The 21,109-nt window shown below is 44.0% G+C and overlaps 1 protein-coding gene across 6 annotated transcripts in view; it reads right to left on the bottom strand.

Moving 5' to 3' along the window:
• raraa (retinoic acid receptor, alpha a) overlaps positions 1 to 21,109 on the bottom strand; it is a 138,522-nt gene that overhangs the window by 2,664 nt on the left and 114,749 nt on the right. For all 6 annotated transcript variants that reach the window (XM_040134312.1, XM_040134316.1, XM_040134313.1 and 3 more), the window contains 3 exons: positions 12,262 to 12,410; positions 5,290 to 5,431; positions 22 to 182 (listed from right to left, as the gene is read on the bottom strand). In XM_040134312.1, coding sequence (XP_039990246.1) covers positions 22 to 182; positions 5,290 to 5,431; positions 12,262 to 12,410 — 452 coding nt within the window. The remainder of the gene's footprint in view (positions 1 to 21; positions 183 to 5,289; positions 5,432 to 12,261; positions 12,411 to 21,109) is intronic.

Here is a 21,109-nt window from a genome sequence, read left to right as displayed (position 1 = left end):
GTGTAGTGTCATGCTACTGACCGTAGTGTATTTGCCCAGCTGGCAGAGAGAGGGGAAAGTATCCTGGTGTGCCTTGCGAACCCTGTCGATCATCTGCTCTGTGTCGGGACTCAGCACATAGCTCTCTGTGCACTCCTGCTTCTTCTCATCCTTTTTCTTCTTGTTCCGGTCGTTCCTCACCGCTACAAGGACAAGAACAGATGGATAGGTATGGTCAAACGTAACATCTGAGCTTGTATTTATTTAAAATTGAGTTGTTCACAATGTATCTCAGTTAAAATAAAACAAGCATGGAACAGCAGTTCTATACAGTTTGCAATTTTTCGGCAAAGATTGCTTGAAAGGGTGTGGCAAAACGCTCGCAACTACATAACCTGGATAGTATATGTCATACATTAGCGCCACCTGACACCACCTCAAGGTGAGCTGAGATCAAGGTAAAGGCAAAGTCATCAGCAGGAAAGGATGTTCTGTCTGTGTCAAACGGCAGCAGCAACCACAGCTTCACTTCTCTCATCCAATGGTGTAAGATAAATGTTGTGAGACAGCTTCATAGACGAGAGCTATGGTAATGGGGGTGGGGGTACCCTGTCGGCGATCTGGATGAGAATAGTCTGCTCACCTCAAATGACAAAAACACTAGGCAGGGTGTTTAGCATTGGAATCCCATTACAGGCCTGATCCATTTCTTCCAGCCCATCTACACTGGGGTGCAGTTTAGCTATGACTGGGTTGTGTATATGCGTTGAGGGTGGGGGTGGGTTGGGTGAGATGGGGTGCTACTTGATAAATAGTGGTGGGGGATGGAGCTATCCATAAGGCTGACAAATTGCCAAAGCTTTCATTAGGGGTCCTGGCTAATCTAATAACATAATATGACAAATATCCTGCCTCTAATGGTTTTAAAAGGGCTCGGCTGCTCAACCCATACCGGAAAAAAACCCTTCCAGCATTCTCGCTCTCTCTGTGTCACACATTTCTCCCTCTCTCTTGCTTACACAACACGCTCTCGCTTTCCTCGTTGTCCTCTGTTTGTTCCATTCTCGCCGGTGCACGCTATCTCTCCTTTCCACAATTGTATTGCTTTTGCTTTAAATTACCCCCCTTTCCTAAAGTCATCTCTATCATTTCTCCTATCTCTACCTCCCCTCAGGGTACCTGTATTTCCCCTAGCCGCTGACCTCAGATCAGATTTTCCTTGTCTTAATCCTAACCTTGACCATTAAGGGCCAGAGCGCTCAGGCTGATGGGAGATCAGTGTCTGTGACAGAGAGGCCTGGCCTGGGGCCAAGCAGGGATGCACTACTCGATGCTGCTGCTCATTCATCAGCCCACAGACAGGCCTCCCTGCCTGGGAGAACATGAAGGGAAAGGGGAAGGCGGGGGGCTGGAAGTCTGATGCTGCACTATGTTATTGCTAAGCACTGCTCGCAACAACAAGAGATGAAGACGACCCTTGCTGTGCAGATAGAGCATAGTAATGCATTACTTGCCAGCATTTTATTGGTACTCCTGTGGTAGGCTAGCGTAAACATAGTCACCAAAACGCATGTGCACATGCAGTACAAACCACAGCAGTACAGTGTGACAACTGGCACATCAAAAACACATATTATACAGTCTGTTATGATGTGACAGTTTTATAAACCATTCCGGTGAAAACAAGCGAATCAGTACAAAGATTTCCTCTTCCATTCTCTTCAATGAGCTAATTCTTATTACACTTGGTTAGTGAAGAAACGCCCTCTTCAACAACCATCAGCTTTTGAGGTCGGTTACATAAAACTGCACTAAGCCGCTGAACGTATCTGGGCTGGCCCTGCTTATGGCGCTGATTGGGAATCTGTTTCCTGTCTGTCATAACGTGAGGGGTGGAGGGCTGCAAAACAATCGACGTACGATTAATTCACAAATAAAAGTGGGGCATCCCTAGCACCCAGACATTACCCAAGCTGACAAATTGGCAGCGCAATCATAAGCCGCACAACACAATTTAATGAAGTCATTAAAGAACTATTAGGCACGACTGGCGATCTGTCATGGTGAATTGCCACATGCAATAACTTGGAGGAGGGGGGACTGTAGCAGGGGAGCTCAAATGAAAGAAATACTGCCTTGCTTTTTTATTTTGTGTGTGTATGTGTCGACACAAACGTGCATTTTGATGTTTGTGTGGGCGTTAACTTCAGGCAATACATCTTTCAATTTGTATTATGAGAATATGAATGCTAATGGGGGAACTTGTGCCCTGAATTGTTAGTGGTTACATGTTCATTGCATAAAAATGATTTACAAGCGACGGTGTGTAACGTGTACAGAATACTGCGGCAGCGCACACACACACAGCCATCACTCAATCATTTGTTCTCATAGAGCATTTCAGCTGCAACATGCAGTTAATAGACAATTTCTGTTAGTGCCTCAGTGAGACCGTATTTTTGCGCGCGCGCGTGTGTGTGTGTATGTTTGTGTGTGTTTTCGTGTCTGTGTACAAGACAGAGAGGTGGGCAGACAGGGATAATTCGTGTGAGGAAAATTAAAGCACTGGCAGCTCGTCCATCACACAGATTAAATTCAATGGAAAGATAAAAATGTCAATGTTCCCCCTGCTCCTGCTGCTCGCAGCGCAGAGCCACCATCGACAGTGATGAAACTTTCTCCCTCCCTCTGTCCTCCAGCCTCTCATCCCTCCTCCCTCCCTCTGCTCTCTCAACTCTTGATTTTCATTCTCACTCACACTGGGTTCAATACTCCTCCCTCTCACAGCCTTCATCTCTCTACTATCCTGCCTTTCTGGCTGATGTTATCCTCCCCTTGCGCCGTTCTCCATCATTTTTGCTTCACCTTATACTACTTTTATTACTTTTTCTATCCCTGAATAGCACCTTCCTCGAGGAAAATGTGTGCAACAGTTGAGAGCTTGACAAAAAAATGGGGAGGGGAGGTACTGAGTGCTCTGAACTGTAACATTAACGCATTGTGGAGGATCGCGCAACTGAACCATACGATCATCCCTAAAGCACAAAAAAAACAAAACTACCTTGGATGTTGGAGAATGGAGAAGTGTAAGCAGTGGGAATTAACTTTCTATATCTGAAGTGTGCTTTAAATGTGGCAACATATAAGCGTACTGTAAATAAGTCTGTAAAGAGTCTACTAGGCCAGTGTTTCCCAACCTTTGTGGTTTGTGACCTTTAAAAAACAAAGCACAGTCAACTTGCAACCTCTTGTCAAAATGTACACCTTTCTATGAGCTCTTAGCATTAGCGAACCACTGTACTCAGCTAAGGGCAATGTATGCATGAATGAGCCAATACTTCCAAACATTATTCAAATTTTAGCTATCTAGATATGACTGCTAACTCTATTATTAGATAAAAACTGTATTATTAAGAGTATGTTGTTGAGTATGTTCATTTTGACCATGATCCTGGTCTTCTTAAACTACAGACTGTCAAGTTAATAATAATGTGGCACTAGCCTACACTACAGGCGTTTCGTTGTAACCCTGCAATTGCCCCCACACTTCTGAAGCCATCTTGCTTGGCATGGCCACCTGGCAACAGGCCTGGCACTGTCGTCTGGAGCTGTCTGCCAGCAATCGCAAGGTCACCCAGATGTCCCCTCCAATGCTAGCAGGGGGGTCCACCTTCTGTGTGCGTGTCTGACAGAGAGTGTATGGTGTTTAAGTGGAGCTGTCCGAGTGTATTTCTGTTAAAGGGTTTTTTATTCATACCAGTTTGTGTCAGTCACCTTGTTATGTGCATAATTTGAGTGTGCGCATGAAGTTCTGCACGAGCATGCATTGTGTGTGTGTGTGCGTGTTCTTGTGTCTGTGTGCGTGAGAGGCAGAAAGACTCCCCGCTGGCCCCAGATGGCCAGCCTCTCCTTCCTCAGCAGCTTAGACCAGCTTCACTAGCCAAAGTCACTGCTGAGGACACAAGCAAGCAATCTGCACACTCTGCGCAAAATGACCCCAATCGGAAAAAGACTTAACTATTAAACCAAAACCAGCTGAGCAAAGGTGGGTCGAAATCTATCCGGTGATAACATTTCCAGCCTGGAAATTTTACCGGTTTTCTCTTATGCAGTACCACCTCTTCACCACTAGATGGCTCTCCAACTCCAGTCTATTTGCCTATTGTGTGTGTGTGTGTGTGTGGGTGTGTGTGTGTTCGTGTGTTCGTGTATGTGTGTATGTGTGGTTGTGAGTGTGAGTGTGTAAAAGAGCCGGCTGCTGTGATCCTTCTAACCATGATTAATGGCCCCATTCAAAGGTAAGGAGCTTGGAGGATAACTTCTTTTAATGTAAACCACAGTGCTGTGGCATGGGGAGCACTCCCTGCACTCTCAGTACCAGAAAGATGAGGTAAATAGCGCTTGGAAGTCGGGAGGCTGAGAGGGATGGAGCAGTGGAGGCTGTGTGTTTTGACAGGTGTGAGCCTGTGTGAGGAGGAGAGGTGCTACGCTTTCTGTCCACATATGCCTATTAGTTATATATGTCCTACTACTGAGTATTTTTCGGTATTTATGGGTACAAATGTATCACATACACATAAGTGGGTGTTTGTGTCTGTGTGTATTAAAGAGTGTGTCATGTGATCGGGCTGAGGTACAAACCCTGCTGGCCTCTGAGTTCTCTGCGGTCACACCTCTACCAATTACTTTGTCAAGTCTGACTGCCTGCACATATCTGTGTGTGAGAGTGTGTATGTTCACACAGCCCCCAGGGTGCAATGATGGGAGCAGACGTCTGCTCTTTCACTCTCGGCAGGTGAGAACATATTCATCACAGAGGCCTGCCAAGCTTGGCGACACCCTGACTGTTACTGCCAGTCTGCATCACGGCTGCCCTTTGTTTCGCTTTTACAGTGGATATACTCTTCAAACTAAAAAAAACGCTTTGATTTTACTTTGACTTTGTTATGATAAACACCAAAGGTCGTAGAATTTTCTCATAAAAATGATAAAAACTCACAAGAGGGGTTTTTTTCACCTAACAACAGCATTATGACATATGGTATATGACTGGACCTTAGAATACTAAGTGCAGTCGTGAATTAATGACAAAAGTACGTGCGTGCATTGATGCTTGAAATCACCGCTAAACTGATGTGTGTGCATCATCAGTGAATGCTTATGCAATGTTAGTGGAAAAAATGTCAAATGCAGCAGTGGTAACAATCATGCTAACCTCTCCGGGATTAAACAACTATGATAAAATCTGTGCTTGGCCCTAAGAGCCTTGTGGGGGCAGGGCATTCTGGATAATTTGGTTTTTATACTTACATTCCTTGGACATCCCGACTTCCAGGCACTTCTGCAGCCGGCAATACTGGCAGCGGTTGCGGGTGACTTTGTTGATGATACAGTTCTTCTCCCGGTGACAAGTGTACACCATGTTCTTCTGGATGCTTCTCCGAAAGAAGCCCTGTGTGACAGGAAGATGGAGAAATGAGGCGATGAGGAGAGAGAACAGGTTTTGGAGAGAGGGATGGGTGGCAAAAGAAGAGCGAGGAAAACTGGACTGTCTTAGCAAATAGAGCAGCAAATAGCTAAATTACTTAGCAAATATAATTGTACTGTTTGCTGTTGTGAATCCACCAGTTATATGGTTAATCTATCAACATTGCTGCTTTCATTATGTGCTTTGGTTGCCTGTTGCAAATATCTTGCCCATATTTACAGTGTCCCTTTTCATTAGGTCCAGGTTTCATCCAAGCGTAACGGCCATATGCAGCTGCAATTAATAGGCAAAGAATTACCAAACAGTTAAGTCCTTAAAGGGCTTAACCCTTGACATAATCTGGACAAAGACTAATAGTCAGGGAACTGTTCCCATTTCATGAGGTCGTCCACCTGTTGGTTGAGGGCCACTTGCGACACAACACAAAAATGCTTTCTGAGATCTTTCAGGTCAGAAGGCTTTTAGGGGCAAAAGGCACAGGGTTACTGGGTGCCACATAACCGTGGCCTAGTTTCCACAGCCAGAAATAAGCAATTCTAGATCCAGGCCAAGTGCATATTATTAGAAAGAGAGACCATAAGCTGGAAGTGATGTGTAAGAACCAAAAAGGAATCCCTCTTTTCCAGCATTTCCCATTTCCATCTAACTGGATCAAAACAAATCAGAGAATGACTTTAAAAATTTAGTCCAAGCGTATGAGGCAGAGGACAAATTATAATGAGCTCATCCTTGGTCACTGGGCTGAAATGGGAGATCTTTGGGGAGACAAACTATGTTTTGACTGCACAAAAGCAAGACATAATAGTCTCTCACACGAAACACACATCCCTCAGTAATAATTTAGATTCTCTCCCTATGAACTTTAAGAATAGCTCTAACTGCCAAAAATAAACTAAGGATATTGGGTCATAAACTAACTGATGAGAAAAGTCTAGAACAAGCTATCTGCGTTTTAAATTTAAAAAAAAAACAACAGATGGGATTTCTGATTTGAAGGAAAAAGTAACCATATCTTTACGAATAAATTTGGTACATTTGTCTAAAAACATCTATATTTTGTGATTTTCTGATTTCGAGTAATGTTAACATAAAAATGTGCTTTGGACCCAAGAAAGCATCTAAATGTTCCCCATGTGATACATAGAGTCAACAATGACAAACCAGTTGATAAAATCAATGTTAACCTCTGTGCCCTTATTGCTTAAACATTCCTTGTGCGTCAAAAAGATAAAAAGAGGTTAATGCAAATCAGCCACAACTGAGCGAGTACTCAGCAAGCACGGCCGGGGACAACTGCAATACAGGTCAATGTTAGTATTGATGTGACGCAGTGGGACATGGGGTATGTTTTGTTGGGTAGGAGGGTGGGTGGGGTCAGCCACAGCGTGGGAGGGAGGTGGGGTGGAGTGCGGTGTGCTGGGGTAGCTGCCAGGGAGCCCCATCCCGTGCCGAGGGATTAGCTTTGCTAGCCGACAGATGGCCAGTGTATCTAAGCCCGCAATTTGTCCTCCCCAGATCACCAGGCTCTTCTCATGTCTCCCATCAGCTACCACAGAGGGGATGTGAGTCAGGCCACTACGAACAGGAAGTGTGCACACTTTGTCATGTATCTGTTTGAGCAAAGCACTACCAGCATGTAGGACAGTGCTGATTACACATGATAGACTTTGTTTCCGGCTGGAAGAGGAAGTGTTTCAGTTCTCAGAAGGTCACCTCATCTAACTTTTGTCCTGAGGCCCTACATTTGCTTTACAACCTGTTGTCACATAAAATACATTATTAATGTTGGAAAACAGCAGATACATACAAACTCTTCTGAAAGGACCTGCTGTCTCCCAGATAACATAGTGAAGAGAAGAAGACTTGTAGGTTGATGTTAATTCTAGCTGCTGATGCTGAGGGATAAGTCGGTGGTCTTTGTGTGTGCTTGTGTGTGCATGTGTCATGTCCTCTGTGATCCGGCGCTGCCCCGACCCTGACCCCGATCCCGACCCCGACCTCAATGTCACCAGGGGCTTGATCCACTCCCTCCTGTCACCATGAGGCTCAGGTGCCCTCTCAAAGCACCTCCTGATTGGTTGTTGCTGCTGGCTCGTGGGTCAGTTGATTGTTCCTGCCCTTCCCTCCCCCCTCTCCTTCTTTTAGGAGTCATTGCTTCCTGCGCCCTTAAGCCTCTTTTTGTATCACCGCTTAATCCACCCAGCGACAAGAGCCCTCAGCAGGCCTGTCAGCCTCCCTGTAGTGTTCAGGGGAGATGAGAACCGCAAGAAGAGGGGTAGGGAGGGAGGGATGAAAAAGAGGAGCAAACGATAACAGCACATTTGTGACTGCATGTGCCATGTGCTCTTCAATTCACAGCTGTCTACCTGGTGAGCGTTATGAACCTCGTGCATTAATGAGTGTGTGAGTGCGTTCTACTTTGCTTGTGTGAGAGGAAATGCTTTATTAAGAGGGAAGTTCGGGTTCTGGGGTTGGGGAGTTCACGTGGAAGCACAGGAATCCTCTCTTACGTGACTTTCACACTGTGCCAAGATTAAGAGTGCGTTCCCAGCCTCCTACTGCGTCTGTGCATGTGTGTGTATGCACGTGCCTTTGCCCCTGCAACTATTACTAAGCAGCTATCGCTACTGCCCACACATTAGTACAGACGGATGCTTGGTAAGAGGGCCGTCTGAAAAACCCGGCAAATAGGGGACATTCATGCAAGAAGGAGGAGAGGTCGCCTTCTGTGTACTAACATGCCTCCAAGACAAAAACATCAACATGAGGGGGTGGGCATGCAAATTTAATGCTTAAGCGTTAATATCTGTAGGAGGAAAGAAGTGCAATGCCTGCGAGTATGTGCGGATGGCAGAACTTGAACAACAAACGAGTGAGCTGTCTCCAAGCGGCAGAGCCCAGCATCCCCCTCCTGTTTCCTCTGTTCGCTGGAGCCCCCAGGAAATGCCTTTGTAGTTTGGCATGCTGCAGCAACGCAGGCGCTGCTAACCCTCAACTTACCCCAGTCTCAGATGAGGAAACCATATACATTGACATGCCTGTAGTGTTGAATTATTGAGTATGCTATGCCAAGTCATCTCCTCTGAAGTCAGAGATACGGAGAAGGCTTCTCCTGAGTTTTTCAAATTAGCACTGCGGCTGTTGAGCGGGCCGGCAGCCGGCTCACGGACAGACAGACTAGCAGCTAGCTGTCGGTCTCGGGATATTTTTGTAGTTTTAGCCAACATTTGTAATGATTAGCCCTAATGAAATTTTTACCAACCAGCAGAGCAGAGTGCAGCAGGGCAAAACATGAGTGGTCAGACGGGTTAGAACAACTCCTCAGTTTAAAACCCTCATCTAAACCACTTATTTGGCATTGAAAATAAAAGATGAACGTTACAATCATCAATCATTCACCTGATACACCTATCATTTGTGCACAGGCACTCTGTTTCAATTGCAAATACAATGGACAATTTTTGGATTATTCAACCTCGTTCTCATGTCGGGGATATTACAGTTCTAGAACAATTATAGTCATCTGCATAGTGAATTGTCTTGAATTCGTACCAGAGACCATTTCCCTTTGCAACTGTCCTAAAATACGATGCTTGGCTGTTGAAAGGTTCCATTCCAAAGTGCAGTCACCTTTACCTCTGCCTCGAGTTAAAAGCTTTTCCCTCCGTAGTTAATCAGTGTATATGATTATTCATTCAGTAGATTATTGAAGTGAATGTGCCTCACTCTGCTGCTGTTTGAACTTAGTCTTTATGCATGTAGCCTCTCTCTCTCTCGGTTTAAAAATAATCAACCTTAGCCATAATATTTCTGGGAAACTACTTTTATTCAGACGAGGAGGCACGCAGAGCTCGCTGGTTGGTTTGAGCAGAAAAAGTTTATGAAGTTAATGCCAAAAGCTGAGAGAGCTGAAATTTTTGTCATACCTGAGATGCGGTAATTTCATGTTTCAGGGCGCAAACAGTGTGTCAATATCTGATGGTAAAACTTAAGTAATAAATTATTGTTTGTCATTGTTCTGAAATAATTTGCACTGGACGTTGTCTGTTGGCTGATAGATTAAAACATCAGCGACATCCTCAACGTAAAATAGCCTCAAAAAGCTAAATACAGTGTCAAATCTGACACAGTTTCTGTGCTGTCAGAGAGAACAACACTGTGATCACTACATTTTCATTTTAACTACATCAACAATTACTGGTTAATCCAACATGCCTCAGTCCACTGCCAGTTTGCTATAATGCATGTGACCACTTAATATTGCACGTGAGGTGTGTTTAAGAGTGACAGTACCCACAGAACGGACGTTCATACTTGTAAACTGGTCTAACACAACTACAAACCCCCACATGAATTCTCATCAGGACCTGTGATTTAGCCTCATTATTTTACTAAGTACCCTATTTAATTAGATGTCTTAGACAATGGGGAGCAAAGTTAAGTGGACACAATAAAAGCAGATAAGGGTTTGAAAGTGGCTGTAGAGTTGCTGCACAAGTTCTGAGATCACAGTCAATACTTTTGAATACAAAAGACATTAAGTAGTTAGCTAATTTGGTCTCTTTGCACTGTACAAAATAGTTAACATATTTGTTTTAGGTATATCATATTAATGACTTACGTTTGAGACTATGCACACTTCTTAAACAGTCTTTGAGATGAAATGTTAGAGCATAAAGGCATTAAAAAAAAAAAAATTCACAATTGTACCAATAGTTGGGGCCAATAGTTGAGCATAAAGCAAAAGGTGGGAAACATTTTATAACAGGCTTAACACATACAGACAAACACATTCAAACTTGCAATGTTTCCCATGACGAAATCTCCCACCTGTGCTAAGCTGTTTCGAAAATACTCAATTGGTAAGTGTGTAGAAACACTAGTTTAGAAACACTGACCACTTATGAAACTGGATTTCACAATGCACAATATTATCTTGGCAACAGAAACTACACACCATCTTCCTTTTTCTTACACACTCCTGTCATAAATATATACAGCGCGCTCACATGCTCACACACGCACACACGCTGTACTGTTATGATTTAACTAGCCCTGACAGTCAAGGATATATTTCCACAAGCCTGAATAAAACAATAGATTTTATATGATTAATCTACGTATTTAAAATTGCTTGATACGAATTTACTTCAGCCTAAGCATCATTAAAAAAAAAATGTTTTCAACAGATTTTAAATTAGGAAAAATCTATTTTACATTTGACATATACGACATCCACAGGAGCCATCAAGCAGCACAGTTTACCTGCCCCTATAAAACAGCACAGAGGTCGGCTTTTATTTACTTTGTTAACTTTTAATAAGTCACATTTGGGAGCAGGTTAAGTTTCATAGAGCACACAGAGGTTTTGCGTTAAAGGCTAATGTCTTTGCACGTATGTGTGCGTGTGTGTGTGTGTGTGTGTGTGTGTGTGTGTGTGTGTGCCAGGCTCCTAGCTTTCCTGTCTCTCCTCCCTTTGTGCATTCTTTACTCATTTCTCCCTCCCCCCCTGTGCTCTGGTGCGCTGACCGTCTTTCTTTTGGTGTCAATGAGTTCAGCTGTGGCCCCTAAACCCTGTCCGCCTAATCTGCTGCCCCTCCAACCATACCCAGTCCTTCTCTTTCTGGCTGTTCATACCTCCCAGAGCACAGTCTGCTCTCAATCCTGCTATCTCGCTCCCTACAGTCTCTCTCGTCTTTGTATCGTTCTGTCTGCATTTCTACATTCCCCCCCTGGGTTCCTGCCCTTCCTTACTCTTTCATATTGTCTGCTACTGCTTATGCCTCCTGCCTTCTTCAGTTTGGCTTTTTCTCTCTGCTCCACCCCCCTTCCCTCCACACTGCTCCTGCACATATGGAAACACAGACCACAGTATTGGCTCCACAGTCGATAAGTCAGAGGGTCTAGCAGGCACCTGTCACCATCATCAACACCCTGCCTATCTTCATCCAACCACTCCCCACCTCCTCTTGCTATAGATATAGCTGTTGTCATAAAAACTCCTCGCAAGGGAGGATTTACATTCTCCTATTTTGTTTAAGACTCTTCAACTGTGGAAATCCTATTTGGTTAATTCAAGAATGCAAAGATGTGGTTTCTGAAATGTTGACAATGTGGAGAACATTACATGAGATTCCAGAGATCCCTCCCCCTCATCTCTATCCACTTCTGAGCTCACACAACTCTGGCTCCAAGTCTTGGGAGCAGCGAGATAAAGGAGAACATGTAAGCATGCACAGAGCAGCTATCAGGTGATAACAGGGCAGATGGGGGTTATGAGGCCTCTTCAGCACCTGTGTAACATGGCTGTATTGATAACAGACAGCCAAAGTGGACACGTCAGCAAAGATACACGTAGCAACAACACTCAAAAAGAAAAAAAACATGCATGGAGGACAAAGTTTCAGAAACTTCACATGATATGAGGCCGGCCCATTATATATGTTATCTTTTTTTGCAGTGTGCATAGGTTAAGTGTTGAAAGAGGCTATTGCAACTTGTTCAGGCAATACTGATAATTAAGCAGCTCAATAAAAGGAACCAATAACGTCAGTGAATGATTCTCAAAAGAAACAGACAATTTTGGCTCATTCCATTAAATTCCAGCATTAAACACTGAAAAACCCACCGAGGTGCAAAATATTCCAACTGGCGTGCCTCATCATTTTCATCATCTAAGCTTTGGCTGTGAAGATTTTTTTTTTTTTCTTTCCTGGTGCAAATCACATTACGGTTACAAGATTGACGGTCACTTTGGGTTATTGGCAGATTCAAAAGAAGGCCGGGAGTCTCACCTTGCAGCCCTCGCAGGCACTGACACCATAGTGGTACCCTGAGGACTTGTCCTGGCACACAAAGCAGGGTTTGTAGACGCGGGGCGGTGGGGGAGGTGAGGGCGGGCTTGGCACTATCTCCTCTGAGCTGGTACTCTGGGTCTCTATTGCTGTGGAGAGGAAAGAGCAATAAGAGGGTTTGAGTGAACACTATCAGATGGAGTGTTGACAGAAATGGAGCATTAATCGATATCAGTGGGATAAACGCACAATCTCTTGTGTACACACACACACACACACACACACACACACACACACACACACACACACACACACACACACACACACACACACACACACACACACACACACACACACACACACACACACACACACACACAGATCTTAAACAACCCAGTCCACACAGATACACTGCTGGCGATATCTAATACAAATCACCAGAAGGGGAAGTAACTCACTTTCTAACAATGTGTTTGGAGAATAAAAAGCTGCAAGTGCGAGGACAACTTCTTGATCAGGGATTTTCAGATCCGCCACAAGAAAGACTCTGCTACATGTATTCAAAGAACAAACATTTTCTACAACACATACCAAGAGATCATCAAAGCATGAATGAAACAGCCTGTGCTGTATTTTTATTTACTGCTGAAATTTTGTCTCGTGTGTATGTATGTTGTGTGTTACAGCAAGACGCTGCTTTGCTGGCAGGGTACAAAGACAGGTTTTCTCCTCTGATACAAGGCCTTGAGTTGTGCTTTTATTTATTTTTAAATTGTGCAGTCTTCATAACTATGAGTGCTTGAAAATATGAAAGGACAAATCATCATATCCTCATCCCCAGTATCAGGCTGGTAAACACACAGAGTTTAAATACACTCTGTCTTCATCCAAAAAGGACTAATATGACAAACCAAGCAAATGAGGACTTTGTAGGCTCTCATATTTTGTGTGCTTGTGCATAATAAAAAGTGGCCTTGGATTGCGGTGAAGTAACCTGCTGCTGGCTTCATGTAATATGTATTGGACTTTGACCTCAATATCCTGTGTGTTACAAAACAAGGCTTTTTAATCAAATATAAAACCACACATTCACAGCGCAGACCTGCACCCTGTGGCCTGTAGCCAACCAAATAAGTGTATAATCCCTGTTTGCAACTAATGCCTTTATGAGCTAGAGCTAAAGTGTGTTCTACTTATGAGTAAGCTTTGTGTATTTTTTTTTCATACCGATGCCAAAATAATGCCTGAGTTTAGATATCCAAATAACTGTTTTTCATTCAAGAGAACAAGATGAACTTAAGAAATGCATAAGTGCCGGTGGTCTTAACATAAACAGCCATTCAACTTCACAAGTTACGGTACAAAATTAAAACAAAATAATTATCATTTATATTAGAAAACATCTGATATAGGAATATGTAAACATGACGCAGAGTATGGACAAATAATGTCTGTCAAGTTTCGGTACTTGACCTGATACTTGGCACTATACACAATTCTGTCAACACTCGCGAAGTATGTACTTCTGTGATGTACATCTGTCTAGTTCTGTCCATTTCCATAGAGGTACACTATGTGCATGTGTGCATCTCTGCAGCCCCACTGCTTCACCCAGCATCATCAACTCAACAGCGGAGGGATTGGGGAGGTTGACAAGTAGCTCAGGAGCGGCCTGCAGCTCAGTGCTGGTGTGTAAATAAGCCATCTATATTTAACAGAGTGGTCTGGTTCAGCAGGACCGTAGTACAGCTGAGAACACACTCCACATGACAGCACCGCAGACAAACACTACGTGCACATTGGACCCCGACACAACACACACAAGTCTAATTGCACTGCACTTTGGCCAGCATAAAGCAAGGATAAAGTCTCTCTCTCTGTCACACACACACACACACACACACACACACACACACACACACACAAACGCACTTTCCGCTCCAATTATAGTGTCTGTGTGTGGGTCTCAGCTTGCCAATCTCCATGCGCATGCAGCAGAAGATTATGCTCAGAGCAACTAAAATAAACCAACCTAATGCCCAGATATGTTCAAGGTTTCCTGGAAAAAATAACAGACACAAACACCATACACCAAAATCTAGCCTCTCCAAAGCCTGCCTGTTATCTCCGCCGTAAGGAAAACACGCGGCATATCCAAGTGGGTTTCAGATGACTGGGACAGTTAAGCTAAACAGCAACAAAGCTCACATTGCAGCACCCAACGGTGATACCCAATCAAGCCCAGGACATTAAGACATTTCATTTATGAGGCACAGATGTAATATATCACTTTCACACCAGCAACAAGCTTTTAAGTTGTTGGTGTAAATGGGCCCATTTGGTTGCAAAGATTGATTAAGGTTTGAGACAGGATAGGTTTTAAATATTTTTGAAAGCATAAAGAAAACGTTTGACAGACAACTTGTAACAATATGGACTGCAGTTTGGCGTGAGACACCCTTACTATTTCATTCCAAAGGATTCTTGGATTGTTGAACAGATAGACGGCAGTTTGGCATGGACTCATTTTTATGCAGTAACATTGGAAAGTGTGAAAAAGGAGAAAGAGAAACTTTTTGGATGATAGAGGGTGGAGCTAAAGGGAGGAAAGCAGGGAGGCAAAAAAAAGATGTAGGAGAGGCAGATAGCTATGATATGCTTGAGCAACACACAAAAATACAAAACAGATGTCAAGTGATAAAACTGGTGCACACGCAGGGAGTAAAAGCAATTCTACATTAATTTTTTGTGCTCATTCCTTGCTATTTCAGATTCATTTATATCACATACACACACACACCTGTCAGGATTTAATTTAAAGCCTTGAAAACTATTACAAAGATTATTAATTTCAGATGAGCTTACAGGAGAGGAGTGATTCATTTTGAGTGAACGTGTCGACTGTTCAAATGCTCATAATCAAGAAATATACTTTTGTTTTACTTTAATTAAATTTGCAGGGAGGAGGGTGTTTCTCAAATATCAGCACTTTTGTTTTACTGTGGAGGAAAAGTGAGAGACGATTTTGTGCAAAAGCGCTAAAGGATTCAGTCACAAAGTGTCGGGCAGACGGGGGGAGCAGTGTGAGAGTCTGTCCTTTGCTTCTCGTTGCCATTTTAGTGGTGTCATTACGGGCCATCTTCGCTCATGCCACTGGGCCATGCCATCACCACACTCATGTCAAACAAATTAAACATAAATAGAGCAGCCCTTACGTAACATGGCATATTTTCTCATTAGCAAAAAAACCATTCACAATTTTCAGCGCTCTTCTGCCTCTCTTGATGTGGACTGATTACAGCCCTGCATTATTAGTGTGACCACAGAGCTATTCATCCACATTAAAGCTGCCTTCATTAGAAACGCACAGACAAACAGACGTGCCACCCACACACATGCACATAAACTTAAAAATTGTATCCATCCTGACATTTACACAAGCTAAGGGGTTTTCCAAGAGCCATTTAAAAAGCCTCATCGGTCAGACACACACACACACACACACGTAAACACACACAGAATGCACAGTCTTAATGAGAGCACCCATGGATATCTGGGACACAAGGACAAGAGTCTGTGAGGGGGCTGGCGACTGTAATTAAATACAATGGCTGGCTTCTGGAGCCTTGTCAAGCTGAGGCATGGAGCAAAACAATGGCAGGCCTGTGGATGGAGAGGCAGAGAGGCTCAGCAGAGAGGACGGAGCTACTTAGCCCTTCAGCAGCCCTCACCCAGGCATTATTCAACACCAGCCTGCATCCAAAATCTGATCAACACCAAACATCATACAAGCCTGTCTATTGTGTGGGCCACGAAATCATAATGCACAAACAGTGGAAGAACTGACTCACACTAGCCTGGAGAGCTTTCCTCGATATCCTTGCAACATGTTAACGCTGGAAATTTGTGCGTCGGGCAAGGTTTCCAGGCTGGAGCCCCTCCAGTGCCTGCAAAATCACCACAGTAACTAATACATGAGCTACAGCTAGAATATCATTCTTTTAGCCAAGAGAGAGCAGGCACGAAAAGACAACAATGCCCCGCTTTGCTTGGGGATGCAGGCGCAGGAACCCGCAACCCGGAAAATAATGTTTAAATGAAAAACAGTAACAGATTACTGATAAGGAATCTATTGTGCCTTGGTGAGGAGGCGAAACACAAACCACATGAACCATATGGTCACAGCAATTGTTGTTAACCACACAGAAGGCTGGATTCAAGTCTGCAGCCTGGCATGTTGTCAGACCAGTCCCAGAAGCGGGAATAAACAGCACAGGCCGTCAGGTGTAACCATTGAAAACAAACAGCAGACGTCCATTTATAAGAGGTTGTGTCTGTGTAACATCTTACCACTGACTACGCCTGAAAACTAGCCTTTCAGCTAACTGTGGTACATTTAAAGCAACCAAGTATTAAAAATTATTATGCTTCTCATTCTGAATGTTCTTATTTGAATAGGTCTAAACAATGTGTGAGTTGGCATTGAATTAACAACAGATATATCTCATAAAAACAATTTTGAATGACTAATATGTCAAAGCCCCTAGATATAATTTAATTAGATTTCGCCTTTGATATTCACATTCACACACAAGTATTATAAACACTCCATGTGTTTGCATGTAAATGTGCAAGTGTGCTGCCCCCAGATACTTTAATAGCTTAATGTAGCATAGTGTGGTGTTCTCAAACTCAGAGCCAAAGCACCGGTTGATTAAATTAAGTTCAAGTGTGAGTGGTCTGTAATGCCGCTCTTCAGATTCACTTTGCACACATCATGAGCCACAAGTGCACTTAGAGCGAAAGCCACGCCCTCGCAGCCACATCCTCCATAAGCAATTACCACATGACTAGACTTAAATGGACAAATATGCACAGGACTGAAATTAAATCTATTCTGATGATGAACTACACTGAGCTGTGATACTGACATAAGATTGCCTGGCTAACATCAGCACTTCAAAAGACATCACAACCAAAAGACCACAGACCAAGTCTCTCACACACTCTCTCTCACACACACACACACACACACACACACACACACACAAGCCCATCGGCTATTATCAAGCCTCCAGACCGTGGGCTGTCTTGGCCCAGTGCTGCTGATCAGTTCTTGAGGTTCAGCTCTCGGTTAGTCCTCTGAGATTTGATTACCTTCATCCCCACTGGTTACTGGGCCCAGCTGTGAAGCATATTAATGAGATTTCACCATCATTAGAGGGAAGCTAACTACATTAGCAGGCTGGCTGGCTGGTTTGTGGTAAAGAGAGTTGGAGAAAATGAAGGCAAAGGGGATGAAGGAGGAGAGAGAGGGCTTTGACAGTGTCTGCCACTTTGTTGAATCCTACTCAATCATGGGCCATTGTGTTCTCCTGGCTTCTATTAGGTTATTTGGACACACTCACACTCACTCTATCACTCACACACACTCACACACACTCACACGCTCGCCATATGTAAGATACATGGAAGAACATATAGAGGTCTATTTGTTCTTTCTATGCAGTGAGTGTGCAGGAGAAGAGACACCAGACAGACCACCATGCCACAGACTACTGCTGCATTAAGGCTTGCTTTGAAGTCTGCTTAAAATAATGAAGTGGGATGGCCAATGGAACAGCCACAGGGATAGAGACCGCCTTGGAAAACCCTGGGAGTTGTAGGCCAATGTATCAGGCATGGTCATAAAAACAACTGGCACCAAACTTGTGCGCTTTTATGTGCAATGAAACAGACCAAAAAGTGAGCAGAGAAGGGCATCACTCATATATTGTGCTGGTCTTTTGATAAATATTCAGGCTTTATTTCTGGTTAGCATGTCAGGAGTGTGGGTAAGCAGCAGGGAAAACGATACAAACACACACTGGAATGCTTTGTCAGCACTCTTCAATTGCTGAAGGGGGAAATGGGACTATTTCCGTGCTTACAGGGAAATCCTGCCATTCTCTAACAAAGCGTCATAACAGCTCTCCACTGAAAATGGATGGGGCTCCGTACGCTGCCTTCACACTGATTACTGACAGCAAAGCCACGCACGCACGCCATCTGAACATAAGCCGGGGTGAGGGTGGGTGTGTGCGGGCCCACACTAGCAGGCACGCACAGACTGACAGCTGTAAGGAGCGCGACAGTGGGGTGTGTTTGTGTTCAAACACAGAGTGTGAACAGGTTTTGGATGGGAGAGGGGGAGGAATCTGGCGGGAGGGCAGACAGGAATAAGTGAAAACACACACACACACACACACACACACACACACACGAAGGAGAGTCCGTGGAGGTTAACATGGGGCAGGAGAGCAGACAGTGAGCCTCACGCCTCCCATATTCATTGTAACTAATTCCAGCCTTTCCACCCCCATCTGCCGCCACTTTCCACCTTCATCTCATCCTTATTACTACCTGTCCCCATTACCGAGTCTGAACTTTCTTCTCCTCCCAGTGCTCTCTACAAAGTACATCATACACAAGGCAGCCAGTCACTGGAAGCCCTCTTTCACCTCTTGAATCCTTCCGTCCATCCTTGCCATTCCTATAACTTTCAGGGCCAGGGAGTTTTAGACCAAAGAACTGACTTTGGAGTGCTATCACTAACAATGGGTTTCGAAGGAAAATAAAGGGAACATGCTTTCAGTATCATGCAATAACACAGTTTTAGGGGGTAATAAAAAAATCTCTCAATCAATGTCTGGCGAGAGATAGGCACGAGTCATAATATTTTTTTAAATTCATAACTCTGACACCAAGTTGCTCCTTGTGTAAAGGAGGGATGGACATGGATCAAACAGAGGTTATTGTGATTCTAATATAATTTTCTGTGGCAAATGACACATCACTTCATCAGAGAGTATGTTGTGGTCTACATTTCAGAGAAATGACGGCGTGCTGTTTTGCAACCATTGCAGATATTCAAATTTTGCTGAGAGAGCAGAGATGGATGTGTCAGCTTGAGTTCTTTAAGGGCTGTGTAGTATGTTTGAAGGCTATACTGATGCTAAAACAAAATTTTGATGGATAGCGCTCCAAATTGGGTCCAAATGACTCCCCTGCGTAGAGTGTTACAGCAAGAAAAACACACACATACGTGAGTGATAGATGAGAGTCTGAGCAGAGGCTGAAGGGCTAGGTGGTGCAGAGTAAGGAATCTTTCTTGCCTGTTATGACGATCCCTCCTCAACACCAGGAAATGGTGGTGTTTGTCTTGGGCCAGAGGTGGGGAAAACATCAGGTTGTGTTTAGCAGAAGTAATTTATGGAATCTTTACATCTGGGTGAGGTAAGGGGACTTAAGTGTAGTTGTTTGAATGGGTATATGTGAACATATGACACTAAATGCATGCATTTTCTTTCTGTTTGACTTCTTTTGAAAACACAACCAACAAAAATGTAAATGCCTGTGCAATTGTGTGCACCTTCCTGTTTGTGTATTTGAGTGCATGTTGTGTCATACGTACTGTATATATGTGCACGATAGCCTATGTGTGTGAACATCAGCATGTTCTTGTCTAGGCCAAGCCTGGTTTTTATCAGCCCAGCATCCCCCACCATGTTCCCAAGCCCTTCTCCTGGGGCCCAAGATAACTTCCCTCTCCATGCTGCCAGGCCTCTGAAATAACAACACACCAGGTTTTCCTATCACTGCAGCCCTGGCAAATGGAGACGGAACTGAGAACATGTGTGGACAAACTAGAGTGCGGGGGGAGAGCGGGAGGAGGGGCAGCAAATATTCAAGCAGATGGCAAAGGTGAGGTCTACAGGGGGCTAGACTTTGAGCAGCAACTTCATGTTAACCATAGTAGCTGTTCTGTGCTGCCACATGCTAGTCTTTGGTACAGTTAACCATAAGTCTCCCATAACAAATACAGAATGCAAAGGACATATAAACCACAAATACATTTCATAAATCTGATGAGCATTCCAATATTTATAGATCTAACCGAGCAACTAAATAAATAATAAATAGATTTTTAAAAAGCATCTGAAGACTGCTTTACTGCAAGAAAGAACCACAAGTTCTCTGGCAACAACGGCCCCCTGCAACCCAGAGTAACACGGTGTAACTCTACCCAGCAGCTGTCTATGTCTGCTGACTGACAGTGGGACTGTGTGAGCTGGCACTTGCTCCGGGGTGACTGGAGATATTTGGCATGAGCTGATGGTGTGGGACACGGTGCTGGGCACAAGGGGCAAAAGGCAGCCCGCGCTGGCTTGAGGATTCCAGGATGTGGACAGGCACAGCAGTGTGTCTCAGTAGCCTGTAACACATGTCATACTATGGGGTGAGCACGAACACCGCAAAACACGATATGCTGAACATGCAGTTGGTACATGGCAGGTCTATTAAGATGGTCTGACAGACCATGGTGCGAACCACGGTGTGCTTCTCTTCATAAAACTTGATTATTCCAAAAGATATAAAGACAGGGAGTTTAACTCAATTGGAGATGCAAGCCTATGATTAGCCTAGCCATTTCCATGGCTAATCCCCACGATGGATACTGTTTGCCCACAGTGGATCTGCCATTAAGCATGAATTCTGGTCTACAAGCCTATACAGCAGCTGTATACTATCAACCGAGTGACATGACTGACCCACATTAAGAGACAGAGGGAGGGCAAGAAAAAGGAGCAGGGAGAGTCAAGCTAAAAGAGGAGTAAGGGCTGATAAAGAGAGGGGAGGAGAGAGCATCTGAGGAGAAAGAGGAGCTGAGCTGACTGTGAGATGAAAAAAAAAAAAAAACAATTCCAAAGCAGGCCCAAAATAAAAGCTCTCTATGCAGGCATGTTTGCCTCAAGAAGTATGGTTCAGAGTTAAAAAAGGATTAGGTGTAATCACATTGTAACTTCCC

Source organism: Xiphias gladius, chromosome 9, assembly GCF_016859285.1.
Source record: "Xiphias gladius isolate SHS-SW01 ecotype Sanya breed wild chromosome 9, ASM1685928v1, whole genome shotgun sequence".
In the NCBI taxonomy this organism is placed as follows: domain Eukaryota; kingdom Metazoa; phylum Chordata; class Actinopteri; order Istiophoriformes; family Xiphiidae; genus Xiphias; species Xiphias gladius.
The sequence above is the reverse complement of the archived record's forward strand: the minus strand, read 5'-3'. Positions and strand labels throughout refer to the sequence as shown.